At 35.1% G+C, this 15247-nt stretch overlaps 1 protein-coding gene across 3 annotated transcripts in view; it reads left to right on the forward strand.

Moving 5' to 3' along the window:
- Positions 1–15247, forward strand: part of LOC140171873 (high affinity cAMP-specific and IBMX-insensitive 3',5'-cyclic phosphodiesterase 8B-like) — a 153415-nt gene that overhangs the window by 105296 nt on the left and 32872 nt on the right. For all 3 annotated transcript variants that reach the window (XR_011861655.1, XR_011861656.1, XM_072195212.1), the window contains exons 11-12: positions 9508–9581; positions 12196–12363. Coding sequence is in view for 1 of the 3 variants with exons in the window: in XM_072195212.1 (XP_072051313.1) it covers positions 9508–9581; positions 12196–12363 (242 nt within the window). In the remaining 2 variants the exon portion in view is untranslated. The remainder of the gene's footprint in view (positions 1–9507; positions 9582–12195; positions 12364–15247) is intronic.

The raw sequence follows: 15247 nt of genomic DNA on the forward strand, positions 1-15247 counted from the left end.
GAGTTTCTTCAAAACCTGAAGAATCTCGTCAGTAGATTGTCTCCACTTTCTACTGCGTTTTTATAGTGGGCTATTGGTTGCCTTCATGCTTTTCTCCCTTTCTACTGCGTTTTTATACCAGGGTTATAAATGCTTTGTTGCTTATTTGGAGTATCTTTATTTACTTGGTTGTAAATAACCGTGGATTTAATATATTATATATCAGTAAATGGTTTAAGCATTGATGCCAGATCTGGCTGAATACAAAATGTTCGTTTGCTAGTGTTAGCATTGTTTATTCTTTTGGAGATTTCTTATTATTTAATTGCGGTTAAAAATGCTGTTTTCCAATCCAATCCTCTGTTTGATCCAAAGATGTATCTGTTTAAGATATGCTTAAGATTTGCTTAAGATGAAATTGGTTAAATGTGATTCAGAAGTCAACTTTTGTTTGTCCAGCCTGTATGGTTGGCTTGTACACATTTTCCCAATAATTCGTGTGTTTATTGATTTATATGAAGATAATCAATAATTCCAAATGCTTGCTGCAATTAATTATCTCAATGTATATAATTTGTTTAATTGATATGAAATCTGTTATTATCTCAATATAGTCTTAATTTCTATGAGATTGTGAAATTATTATAAATAAGCTTATGTGTATTAAATGGTCCTCATGATCGTGGGGCAATGCGGAGTCTATTCTTTGCGTTGTTGTGCTTTCCTGCTGTCTCGAGACAATTAGAATGCATAACCTGAAATTAGATCACTTGATTGTCACAGCATATGAAAACACACTAAAAACATGTTTTTGGCATTTATTTCCAAAGGTTGGCCTTATATTAAAATTGGACTTTTATTGCTAATTAGAACTAACTAAAGGATTAGGATATAGCTATGTGTCATTTGGCAAAACAGTCATATTTTTTAATGCAAGAAAATTAGTGTGTATTTTTCTGGAATTGGGACTACATGAGTACAAGCATACAGAGTCATATGCTATGGAGAGCATATTACTACATATTCAAAACTATTACTTATTAGGCTAATCAAAGTTGATTCCAAGTTTCCCTTCACTCATATACCACTTTTTTAGTTTGGCCAAAATTTTCATGATTCAATTATATGAAAATTTAAATGCGGACATAATAAAAGTTTAAAATCTCAAAATGCCAGACTTGCCCTGCTGATGGTTTTGACCCCTGTGGAGCCCAAAATGCAACCTTTGGCCCTTTTGCTTATAACTGGAGAACCATGTATCTCAGATAAGTTAAACCATACTTTTTCTGAATCATGATCAGAGTAATACTTTGGCATGATTTATAACAAGATTTGATCAATTTTAAGGGGGTTCGAAACGATGTTTCTGGAAAACAGAAACTGAACTTAGAACCATTTGAATAGATTGAATAAGTTAAGCTAAATACACTGAGCAAAATAGTTTTTGTTTGAAGGAAATCGGACATACGGTTTTCAAGATATTGCTGTTGAAAGATTCTTTGTATTCTATTGTTTTTGCCAATATATTGATGAAGTTAATGAGGAAAATTGGCATAATGTGCTCATGAATATTCATGTTTGCCAATATTATACCAATATCTTATGAATAAACCTTCATACTACTTTTATTTTATATGATTTTGACATGAAACTTTGCCAATGTGTTTCTAGGGCCTAAAACATTAACATGTGATTTTCCCGCCCATCTAATTTGCATATTTGCATAATTAATTAGCATTATACTTAAAGCTAATTAATTATGCAAATATCAAATTAGATGGGCGGAAAATCACATGTTAAAGGTTTAGGTCATAGAGACACATTGGCAAAGTTTCAGGTCAAAATTTAAAGGTAAAAGTAGTATGAAGGTTTATTCATAAAATATTGGGAAAATATTGGCAAAATTAATATTAATGAGCACATTTTGCCAATTTTCCTCATTAACTTCATCAATATATTGGCAAAAACAATAGAATACAAAGAATCTTTCACCAGCAATATCTCAAAAACCGTTTGTCCGATTTGGCTCAAATTTTGGAATTAAGATTATTTTGCATATCTCGCTGCAACAAGTCTATTTTAATCTCAATCAGAGCAACTTGATTTTGCCTTTCGTACCACCTTAAAATTTGACCCCTGTATGACCTTAACTCTTTTCTGAACAAGTTCCATTTTTGCCACCCATGTTTTTCCTATTCTTGGAGTTCAGATTATATTATTAAAACTGATTCTGGACCTTAATCACAAAAATTGCACTGGATTTTGCTTGCTTCTTGGGTATAATAATGAAATAGTCAAATAATGAAAGAGCCACCCTATCACTCAACAAAAAACGTGACAGGAAACTTAACTTTTACTAGCCTTAAATTATCTATTTTCATCAATCATGGTCCACCACTAGTCTCGTTCATTATTACTTTACCATTCATATCATGTTATTTGTTACATCTGTTTGCCCATATGCATGTCCACACATTCACAGACATTATGTGTATCCTTCAACCTGCCAAATTTAAATACAACAGAAACTGCAGCTCTAAAACTCCCTGCGCTATTTAATTATCATTCATAACCTCATTAATATACGCGAAACCTGTGATCCAATCAAAAGAAATTGATTGCCTGACCGCGCACTAATTGCGAGGTCATTAATAACTCTAATGACTCCTGGCGCTACAATGACTTTTGCGCTCGCGTGCGTGTATAAAGCTAAGCGTTATTGCAACGCACGCGCCTCTGCGATGCCGCCCACGCGTTTCTGTGATTGGTAGCTCTTGTTGTCGGCGCGAATGTTAAATTCGCCTGGTCGATTTTTTGTAGGGTAGGTTACAACAATAATTAAAACTGGTTATATTTTAACAACGTTTTATGGCATAAAATAACATAAAATGCTATTTTGATTTGTTCAAATTATTAAATATGACGGTAATGAATGACAATAATAACTTTGCACCATCTATTTTGAGTTCATTGTGTGAAATTGTCGGGTTTTGTTTTTGGCCTCGGTATTTTTCCTCGGGAGCTACCGCTCCCTCGGAAAAATACCTCAGCCCAAAACAAAACCTTCCAATTTCACACAATGACCTCAAAATAGATGATGCGCAGTTATTATTGTCTAATCATGTATGTCTGAATTAGACTTTTCAAGCCTAATCTCTCTATTGAAATGCCGATTCAGCCTTTTTTAGTTCATTTGACACATAGAAAAGTCATTTAACATCATAAAAAATAGAAGAATAAAACAAAATGACTACGATATCTTCATTGTATTTACGTAAATTACAGTGATGGAAAATTGATAGGAAAATGTATTTTGGAGACAAAATCACAATCTTGAATAAAAATATTGGTGACAGCAAAGTCATTAGAGTTTCATGTCATGTTTTTTATTGAAATGAATAAAATGCTTTTAATAGGAATTGGTTGAATAATTGCATCAACATATCAAAGGTTCTTGTTATATACAAGTTAGGTTTTGAACAATTGTAGGAATAAGCCCAATTGCCATTGTAACTTCCGGTTTTTGAGAGCAGTTTTGGGACACTTTGACCTCTGACATATTGGGAAAGTTGCTGTAATTATTATTAATTAATTTATTATTGTAATAATTTTATCATTAAAAACATTTAAATAATTAATTTATAAAATATACATGTTTTTTGGTTTGTTTTTACTCTAATTGTAAAACATTTTAAATTATATTTTGTATGCACAAAAACCAAATTTTTCTGAATTTTCCCAATAGGTCAGAGGGCAAAGTGTCCTAAAACTCCCACAATGCATTGCAAACTTTTAATACCGATTTGGCTTATATTTGTCCATAGCACCGCATAAAATAACCTAGCAGACATCGGGAATGAAATCGAGCATGTTGAAAATGGCAAATTTGTTATCAAGTATCAAAAGTAAGGGCCTATCCTAGAACTATCTGAGTCGAATTGATCTTGGGAACATTTTGAGGATTTTAGAGATATAAATTTGTTAATAGTAATGTGGATTCAGGTCTGAGCAATTACAAAAAATTACTCTCACTTTTTTCATCTTTTATGATTACCTAGATCGTGTATTTCAAAGAAATTATACATATGAAGCAACCAGTTGCTTTATACAGATACATATATGGCAATGTATTTGTGGTGTGGGTTCACAAAGTGTTAAAAGTGTGCTGCAAGAAACTTTGTAGTGTCACGCTTGAGGTGTGTGTGCAGGACGTAACGTGTTGTATTACTGTGACTCACACAATTTCATAATTCATGTCTTCCTTTCCTATTCAAAATGACAGTTATTTCCAGGGTTGCACCAAAGAGACAAAATGTGATGGGGCAGTGCTTAAAGACCCATTCAGTGATCCCAGCGCAAGTGTTAAAAAATTAAAATTGTTTATAAATTGCATAAAAGTGAAGGATAAGTCATTCATATTGTCATTTGGTATTTTTGAAATAACAAATTTGGCAAAAAACGAAGAAAACAGCAGTACTGACAAAGTTGATGCTCCATGATTCAAATACATGCATGTAGCTAATTTAGATACTGTCAGTATGTAAATTACAGATTCGTGTAAAATGTCTTATTTTGTCTTAAATATACGACTTGGGCTGAACCACTCACAGGCTATGTTAGCACATCTATGACAACGACAAAGGTACCAAAATCTGAATTTTGATGATTTTTACGATCATCCGGATGAGCAAATCACTGAATGGGCCTTTAAGTAGCCCAATACATTTTGTGCAGTATTAAATCATATACCACACTTCTTTTCTTGAATAGATACCCACTTTTAATATCATATTTCCCATACATAGTGGTACTGTCTAATTAGTACAAATGCAGATCTAATAATAGTGTTAAAACAATAAAAATGCACACAGCATATATTTCATGTAACTCATATGAAGTGTTTAATGTGATGTGTCATCTCCACAACCAGGGACTGCTATATCATTAGGCCAAAAAAATTGTTGTGTTGCCCTCAGCGACCGACCCTAAATCCTGATTAAGGTTGCATTTTTTTTTGGAATGACGATTTTTACAGATATGTTCAAAAAATCAATGTTTTTCACTTCAAATTAATATTTTATTGAAAGACTAGTCTTAAATTGATTATCTAACAAGTAGCCAGTAGTCAAAATTGACAAATGTCCTAAATGGAAGAAGCGTTATTTAATATTTAGCGGGATTTAAAAACCAACCGACCCAGCTTTTCCATTTTCCCACTTGAGGGCAACATAACAATTATTTTTTTGCCTTTACACTAATTTTTCTTCAGAGCAATATCATTTCATTCTGTCTTCATGTGATTCTTTTCTTGTTTTTTTTTTCTCGTTGCATTTGCATGTTACATAATACTTGCCTTCTAATCTACTACTACTACTACTACTACTACTACTACTACTACTACTACTACTACTACTACTACTCAACTGATTATGTGCATCATGTCTGGGCTTGGGGTTACTGCATGGCATGGCATTGTGGGCTAGTAGACGTATTTGACCACACGTTCGGCGGGCCACCAGATTTCTTACACCGTTTCAGAGCTGCTTCGCTTGATATTGGTGCATTGGGTGCGTGTTTTTACATCTTGTATAGCTGAATTCATTCTGTTGTTGTAAAGGATTGAATGTTAACCTGTTAATTGTATTATGTGGTGCGATCAAGCAAAATCAGTCGGAACTCGGAAATATTGATTTTGAGATATAGCCAACAAAGGAAATATTTCCTTTTGTTTCCTGTTGTTTTGAAATTTTAAGGGCTGGGGTATGAGCGTTTGGACAGTATTTATTGTGGGACATGAGAGCACATCAGACATATCGAATTGCATTCTGAATACGAAGAATGTCCTTCTGATATCAAATAATTTTCATTTTTTGAAATTCACGATGGAATACAAATTTTATGACAAATTATTAAAATTTGATATTTTTCACATTTTTGATATATAACAGTCCTCGAAGTAAATTCTTAAAGTGTTATGTAGCTGGGAGGAAAAGCCGACGATGAATTGAAAATTTTGACGTTTCATATTGAAGGGTCAAAACTCCAAAAAAATTAGGTGTTTTGGGGGAAAAAATCCATATCTTCAATACGGAAGGTCAACATTTTCAATTGATCGTCGGCTTTTCATCCCACCTACATACACTTAAGTATAAATCATCAGATTTATAAAGTTTACTTGAGTACTGTTAAATATCAAAAATATCAATTTTAATGATTTGCCATAAAATGTGTATTACATTAAATTTCAAAAAATCAAAATTATTTGATATCAGAAGGACATTCTTCAGTATTCAGAATGCAATTTGATATGTCTGATGTGCTCCAATGTCCCACAATAAATACTGTCCAAACGTTCATACCCCATCCCTTAATTGCTCATATCTTTGGAATTGGTTGTTCAATTTCAATGGGGTTTTCTGCAAAATCCAGCTTTGTAGATGCTTTTTACTACCATATAAGAAACTGAAAATGTAATATTTCTGAGTTCCAACTGATTTTGCTTGATTGTATCACATATATGTACATGCCAACCATCCAGATATATAACCTGTACTTGGGGGGTTCTTGATTTTGGATAGGGTAGGAACACCAAAAATATAAATTTGCCCAATTCTGGGAAGTTCTGAAACCACTCAATCTGTAAATCAGTTTCCTGAAAATGGCAGCCCAAAGTTCTACAACAAAGCCTGAAAATGCACTCAAATCTGCCGCACATCCCATACGTACTACCTCTCCACTCAGAACCCCTGAATCGGGGAGGGCTGTCCGTGGTTATATGCTTTCCCACAGTGTAAAGCTGTCCAGATGTCTGGAGATATGAGCAGACAAAGAAATGTAATCCACATGATAAAATTCTTCAACATACACTTAAATTTTGCCAAAGTATGTAATTGTTGACATCCAGAAGACTGCAAATGCACACTCTTAAAAGTTTTTAGAAGGCTTCTCTGACCAAGCAATTGACCATTGGGATGCTTGACTGGACGGAGCCTGGTGTCCAGATTTGTGACTTTTCAATGTTGTCAGGTACCGAAGCAGAACATACTGTCAATGCAGAAGGAAAAGGAGCAATTTATTAGAGCAAAATATAGAATGTTAGTTTTAACATTTAGTACAAACAGACTCACCATTTTACATGACCATGAACAGTTCCTTTATAATTTTTTTTCAGAGACAACAAATTTTGTGATCATTTTTGTAGTACGACTTTGGGGTGATTTACGCAGAACCAACTTCATTCTTTCAGTGGTCCGTGTTGCTATAAAAACAGCAATGACATTTGAAGACTTGGATCAAAGTCCAATAAATCTACTCAAAATGTCAAAATCAACTCTTGGCAGAGAGATTGTTTTTATCAGTATAAATGGTCAGGCAACTATAACATTCACTAAAGAAATTGCGGCATTTAGTATAGGGCCCTACATGATCATTGTCTTGGCAGATATTGGACTACTATTTATAAACCCAGAATAATTAAATGATTTTAAGGGATGACAGTTCTTAAAAATGAAGGAATTTGATCAATCAAAAGGGTTAGGGGACACTTTGTTTGAGCGAACACAAGAGGTGACACAACATTTTGAGTGAACACGACATATATGAATGAACACAAGGGGCAATGTTTTTATGTGAAAAATGATTATTTCCCATCACGCTCCCAGCTTAAATATCGATTGGTCTCTTATAATGTTAGAATAGTGGATAATATTAATTAATATATAGCTTATTTCTACAGTAAACTGATATAAAATATAAGCCTATGTGGCTCAAAAACAAATGAATTTGCACAATGATACTGCATTATGGTAATAAGCTGAAACAGATGGTCTGTGGCCGGTTTGCACTTTTAGCCAAGAGGTCAATTGACCATTCCCATCATGCTCTGGGCTGTTATCAGATATGGGCTATTCCAGTTGAAATCCATACCCCCTTATGTTCTGCCTTCTGCAAAAATGAATATAAAGATACAAATGTGACCATAGTTACTGCTGGCATGCAGACAAGGGGTGAAGTACATCAGAGGGCATTTGATTGTTCCATTTGAATTTCTTACAACCCCTGTAGAAGACATGACCTGTGGGAGATTAAGGTCATGTATCTTCTATCTGGGATGTATGGATTTCAACCGGAATAGCCCTTTGCATGGCAGGTGGGGCTGAAATAACAGGCAACTTGAAATATTAAAACTCATTAGCTTTAAAAGATGATGATTTCCTTAAAAATTCATCAGGATTTGTAGTATTTCCTTAGATTGAAGTAGTACGTGGAGTGTGCCTTTTAATATCACTAAGACGTGCTGTCATGTACCGGCTAAAATGTATGCAAACAATGTTCCCTGAGTACACACCAACCAGTAGCTGTTTGAAACCCTACCCACTACTCAAACGGGCAGCGACATCACTGATTTATAATGATGCAATTAGGACAGTGTGTGGTGTCCTTGAAGGATGGCGGAGGTGCATGTGATAGAATGACGTCAAATGGTCTCTGGCAACTGGCCATAACACTTGGCACAAATCTTATATTATGCATTGTTGTGACGTCTAGATTTGGATTTCTGGGACATTCCTTCTGTAAAATTGAGATCTGCTGTCATGCCCATACTTGTTATTGGCTATTTGTGTACTTTTCAGAACATGAATAGATGATAGCAACAAAGGTATAAATGTATCAAAAAATGTGGCAGAGTAATATTCATTGCTAAACAACTGTCAGTACACCAATAAAAAGGCTAAGAAACTTGTTTGAAATCTTTTGCAACCCTTTTCCCCGTACTTACATTTTGTACCTGTTGCCTCTACCTCGGATATCCCTCGGTTCCAAAGCACAATGTTTAGATATTTCACAATACCCTCAAAACAACTGATGCGCAGTCATTAACCTCTAAATAAAGTCAAGTTGTTGTCAAAATATGCAACCATTTTGTGCAACCACAACAGAAAATGCACTTTTGCCAAAAGTTGGGTTTTTCTGGGGAGTGCAAATTGTCATGGGAGAAATGTAAATTCTTATTCAGATTCCTTTGACAAATTAAGCGTACTGCTAGCCGTCCAGCGCGTATTATTTGCACAAGGTCCAATGCACACGCTTGACGTCGCGCACGTATACGCGATGGTTAAGCTGTCAAATGAAATCTGATTAAGACTTTACCCTTGTTACATTCCTGATACTCATCAATAGGCTATTTCAGTTGAAAATCTATGCACTCCCACACAGGGGGTGTCAATTTCAAATATAGCCACCCATTTAGGTAACCCCATTTGATATTCACACACCCTGTGTGGAAGATTAAGGTCATGTCTTCCATAGGGGGTGTATGGATTTCAACTGGAATATCCCAAATAAAGAATAGTATGGATGAACAGCAATCAGACAGCAAGTTTTTTTAAAAAGTTTTATTAGCAAAGGTCAATGTCAATTTGTACATGTATGGAGGTAGATTTAATATAATGTTATCAATGTTTAAGTGCATTAACTACACAAATGATATTGTAACATGTTTTTCTTAATATTTGTTGTGTCTCACAGGAGGTCCATCATTAAATCGCAGGCAGTCTGTAGCCAGAATACACTCCATGACGATTGAGGCTCCAATTACTAAGGTATACAAATATATGATCTATATCTGTAGTTTCTATCAGAATGGATCTGATCTGGTAAAATACAGGATGTCCAAAAGAATTCAAAGTCTGTAGGCAGAATACACCCTGTATATGTACTAAGGTTGGGTGTGATGTACAATCTCTTAGTTCTTTAAAGTGAGGGCATACTATTACCTATAATATACGAAGGAAGGTTTTATTTCAAACTCACATCGTGACCCGCAGGTCAAATTGCTAGAACTGTACATTAAACACACCCAAACAGACACAATGCAATTTGCAGGCAGCAGCTTAATCAGCGCCAATATTGCAACATTTATACAAATATCCAATCCAACCCAACCACATCCCCCAAGTAGGCAATGAGGATAAAGTGCCTTGCCCAAGGACACAACACGTTGGCACGAGCGGGGCTCGAACTCACAACCTATGTATTATGAGTCAGGCGCCTTATCCACTCAGCCACACATGCTCCCAATGTATACATGTACTAAACTCTTTATTTCCTAAATAATCCATGTGATTGCTAAGCTATGTGGTGATGTAAATGATAGGAGCGTGCAACTTTTGACAATAGTGACAAAGTATCCCAAGGTATAGTGGCTGGGTGTGGTGTGGCCGGGTGTGGTACAGGTTGATACTTCCTGAAGTAGTTATTCCACTCTTTCAGATTAGTCTTAGTTCAGATTGCAGACTTTGAGAATGGAGGTCCTAAGATACGGGGTTGTATGTAATAGTCTTTTAAATGTAATAATAATAATAATAATAATAATAATAGTGACAAGGCACATATCCACTCAATTAAGAGCGCTCAAGGCACTAAAACAAAAACAAAAACTGAACAATAGACAAAGAAAACTGGAAGTAAAATAAGAAACATAACTTAAGAATTACAGAATGTCTCTGACATAAAATGAATTTTTAACAACTTTTTAAACACAGTTACATTTTTAGCAGTTCTAATATAAATAGGCAGTTCATTCCATACACGTGGAGCTGCAATTGCAAATGATCTGTCATGTGCGGTTGGATTTTGTTTCTTGAAGAAGTTGCATGTTTCCGGATTGAAGCGTACATGTGTGGGAACATAATGTGAAAGGAGTTCAGATAAATATGACGGAGCAATATCATTAATACATTTATATACAATCAACATAAGTTTAAAAACAATTCTTTGTGTGACAGGAAGCCAATGCAGTTCCTTTAGGATTGGCGTGATATGGCAAGATTTTCTGGTGAAAGTAAGCATTCGAGCGGCAGTGTTTTGAATTTTCTGAAGGCGATAGAGTTGGTTTGCTGGTAGTCCATGTAAAGCAAGTTGAAGAAATAGGCATAGTGTTTTTGTAGCTAGAATTTGCTACCTGACAACAAAGACTCACTGATGTGAATGGTTACTTGAGTTACAAAGGGTTAAAAGTTTAGTGAAATATGCTCCTGGTCTTGTTTTAAAATACAGGTAGTCCAAAATGTGTAGATGGAATGTGATCCATGATAGAAAGTGAGATTCTAATTAGAACATGTATGTCTGTAGGCAGGAATGCCTGCACTTAAAATAAAAATTGTTTCAGCTATGTAGTCTTAAAATAGAATTAGGTTGCTTGTTAGGGTTAAGGGAAAAACAGAATTTGTGTCATGTTAGGGTTAGGTTATGGTTAAAAACAGGTTGACAAAAATATTACAAGATTATCCCAAACTAAGGATATAAATACACTACACTGCTTTCTTAATTGTTCACCAGGAGCAGTTACCAACACACTTCAAAGTCACTTGAATGGGTAACGGGTCCCAATAGCAAACAGATGCTATACACACAGAGGAACCATCCTGCAGCGAGGTCACTTATCTCTGACAACAGGAAAACAGCCTGTTCAACGTCAATCACAACATCTTCATTTCATCTCTTACTCAACAATCTCCACTAACAAAGACAGCAAGAAGAAATCATTCTTCCCACGCACAGCCTCAGACTGAAATTTTTTACCCTGACACATACTAAAATAGAATACTAACCACACTTAGCTACCAACACACAAGAATCAGAAGACCAAAGCAACAAAATTTATGCCCCCACATTTCCTGAACGTTTGACTCCTGCATAAGGATAGGGCTATACAGTTGAAATCCAAACACCCCCTATGGAAGATATTACCTTAACCTTCCACACAGGGAGTGTGAATTTCAAATGGATATACCTGAATGGGTGACTACACCCTATAATGGATTTCAACTGAAATAGCTCATTGATGGACAGTATTAGTACAAGAACGAAAACATATAGTAAATTATTTGGATTTAAAGCTCTATGATCAGCTCGTAATAAGTGTGTATTATTCGGTTTTTGTTACTGCGCGCATCAATTAAGTCCCAACTTAACTTACGCCTGCGTAAATTCACGAAAGCACGCGTCAGTCAAGCAATACACAAACTGCGGTCCGCGTAGATGGTGCACTAAGCTGTTTGTTCGCAATTCTATATCAATCCGCGATGTTATGAGTCCCGCCAATTAAGAGCTGATCAGAGTATAGATTAATGTTTCTCTTTCCAATACAGGTATAATTCTTGAAAAAAAAAATTGATTAGAAAGTTTTTCATTTCCCTTTTGTGTGCTTTGTAGGTCATCAATATAATCAACGCAGCACAAGAAAATAGTCCGCTTACAGTGGTTCAAGCATTAGATCGGGTCTTAGAAATTCTGAGATCATCAGAACTGTACAATCCCCAAAACACACAAGTCAAAGAAGAGGATCAGATGACAAATGATCTAGTCGGTGGACTTATGACGGTAAGAGTGTCAGCAATAATTAGTCAGTTTGTCTGTTTGTTTGTCTGTCTGCACTGTCTATATAATTTGTCTTTATGAATATGATTTGCTATGTGGATATGACATGATATAATATGGTATGATACAATATGTAAAACCTGTAAATCTGACCTTAAAATAAGAAAAATAATGAAAAAAATAGATAAATGTTGGCGTTTATACAGAGCCTTTCACATGTATCAAAGTGCATTACATTCACTGTCTTTAGAATATGTCAGTTGCCATACAATGCCCAGGGTATGCTCATACCTTTTGGGCAGCACTCAATAGACAGTATTCCTAACAGCTCCCCATTTCACCCCTAGGTAGAGAGAGGCACGTAAGGTAAAGCGTCATTGTCCAATTGCACAACACGATGGCACCACAGGGCTTGAACACACAGTCCTCCGATTTTTAGGACCCTGTACCGCTGTGCCACTGTGACCTTTCATTTGAATTGAACTTGTCATTTGCTGCCCCGGTGCAAAACCAGCAAAAATTAATGAGGAGAATGCAGGCAATACAGATTTTTATCCAAGTGGTGTTTGACCAATGAGATTACAGAAAATTCTCATCAACTAAAGGATAAAGCTCTAAATCACTCAGCCAGAAATTATGTAATGAATTACTTTGATTATATAATGAAATGATATAACTTGTGAATGCTGTATCATACCAGTAATTATTATGCCATGAAATAACACATATGCGCTTATTGCTATTATTAACCAATCAAATTTGGACATTCCAGTTGTAGTATTAAGTATAATTGGAAATATCTGATATCTTGGCTTTGCATCAGGGTTTGGGTTTTGCCGGCAAAGTGGCAAAACCAGCCAAAATCCTGTTATTGCCTGGTTTAAACCGGCGAAAATGGCAAAAACTGATATAGTCAGTCAAATATTAAAAAGTAACACAGAAAGGTCATAAATAGTAACACACAACTTTCAACATATTTTTGGTCTCAACAAGTCCTTAAATGAGAAAGTTTTGAATTTGATATTCTGCATTTCGGTTAAATGCACTAGTGAGCAATGAAAACCCATGCCTTTAATGTTTCAATATGTTACTTATAATTACAAAATCTGGCCTTAAAAATACTCAGGAAAGTATTTTAGTAACTTAATAATTTGTTTTGAGATGAAAAAAGTGAACTATTTATCACTTTTTTAGTTTTTGCAATTTTTGCCGGCAAAAACTGGCAAAAACCGAGGTTAAAACCATGTTTTTTTCCACCTGCGGCAAAAACCTGCGAACCCTACTTTGCATATTACAAACATTACAATTTGTATTTGTGCAAATTGTATTATTGTACTTGTGACAGATTTGAAAAAGCACATAACCTTTTTGTGCTGCAAGCGGTCCATATGCTAGTGTAAGTGTAATTAAAGCAGATCACATTGGTGCACATAAATGCAGATCTGATGTAGATTACTCCTATATACCAATCCACATTGGTGCACATAAATGCAGATCTGATGTAGATTACTCCTATATACCAATCCACATTGGTGCACATAAATGCAGATCTGATGTAGATTACTCCTATATACCAATCCACATTGGTGCACATAAATGCAGATCTGAGGTAGATTACTCCTATATACCAATCCACATTGGTGCACATAAATGCAGATCTGAGGTAGATTACTCCTATATACCAATCCACATTGGTGCACATAAATGCAGATCTGAGGTAGATTACTCCTATATACCAATGATCCACAACACATCTAGATGTAGTCACCTGTCATCATTATTAACACATCCATAAACTTCCTTAAGGGATCTAGAATGGCGTTTATAGGCGTTTCGACAGTATTTTTTGTGGGACCTGAGAGCACATCAGACATATCGAATTGCTTTCTGAACACGAAGAATGTCTTTCTGATATCAAATACTTTTCATTTTTTGAAATTCAAGATATAATACAAATTTTATGACAAATTATTAAAATTTGATATTTTTCACATTTTGATATATAACAGTCCTCGAAATAAATTTTATAAATCTAATGATATATTCTTAAAGTGTATGTAGCTGGGAGGAAAAGCCGACGATCAATTGAAAATTTTGACCTTTTATATTGAAGATATGGATTTTTTTCCCAAAAGACCTATTTTTTTTTTGGTGTTTTGGGGAAAAACTCCATATCTTCAATACGAGAGGTCAAAATTTTCAATTGATCATCGGCTTTTCATCCCACCTACACACACTTTAAGTATAAATCATCAGATTTATAAAGTTTACTTCAGGTACTGTTAAATATCAAAAATATCAATGTTTAATGATTTGCCATAAAATGTGTATTACATTGCGAATTTCAAAAAATCAAAATTATTTGTTATCAGAAGGACATTCTTCGTATTCAGAATGCAATTCGATATGTCTGATGTGCTCTAATGTCCCACAATAAATACTGTCCAAACGCTCATACCCCACCCTTAAACTATGATCTAAATGATATCAGAAAAGTGGGCAAATGAATCAAATGCTGCAACTTGCTTTTTATAGACGTGTTACGTTACGTCTGAAACCTGCCTACTTCATCAGGAGACTGACCCACTTTAACTGGTCATGTGATAGACAACTAGGTATTGTCTTGATAGCCTGTTCCCATGTATGAGATGAGTATATTCCTCCCTTCTTGTTCAGTGATGGCTGCTCAACACGACAAGCGGGTCAGATACCTGATTAAGTCTGGAGGTTCGAGACGCTACATAACATATCTACTAAAAGTAAGTTGCAGTATTTGATTCAACTTTTCCGATTTTAACTAGAGAACATTCAGTGATAAAAATGATAATGTTCTGTTCATCCAAATCCTCTGCTTAGCTGGCGGCTACATCAAAGATGGTGCACATGC

This window comes from Amphiura filiformis, chromosome 15 (genome assembly GCF_039555335.1).
Source record: "Amphiura filiformis chromosome 15, Afil_fr2py, whole genome shotgun sequence".
NCBI classification, from domain to species: domain Eukaryota; kingdom Metazoa; phylum Echinodermata; class Ophiuroidea; order Amphilepidida; family Amphiuridae; genus Amphiura; species Amphiura filiformis.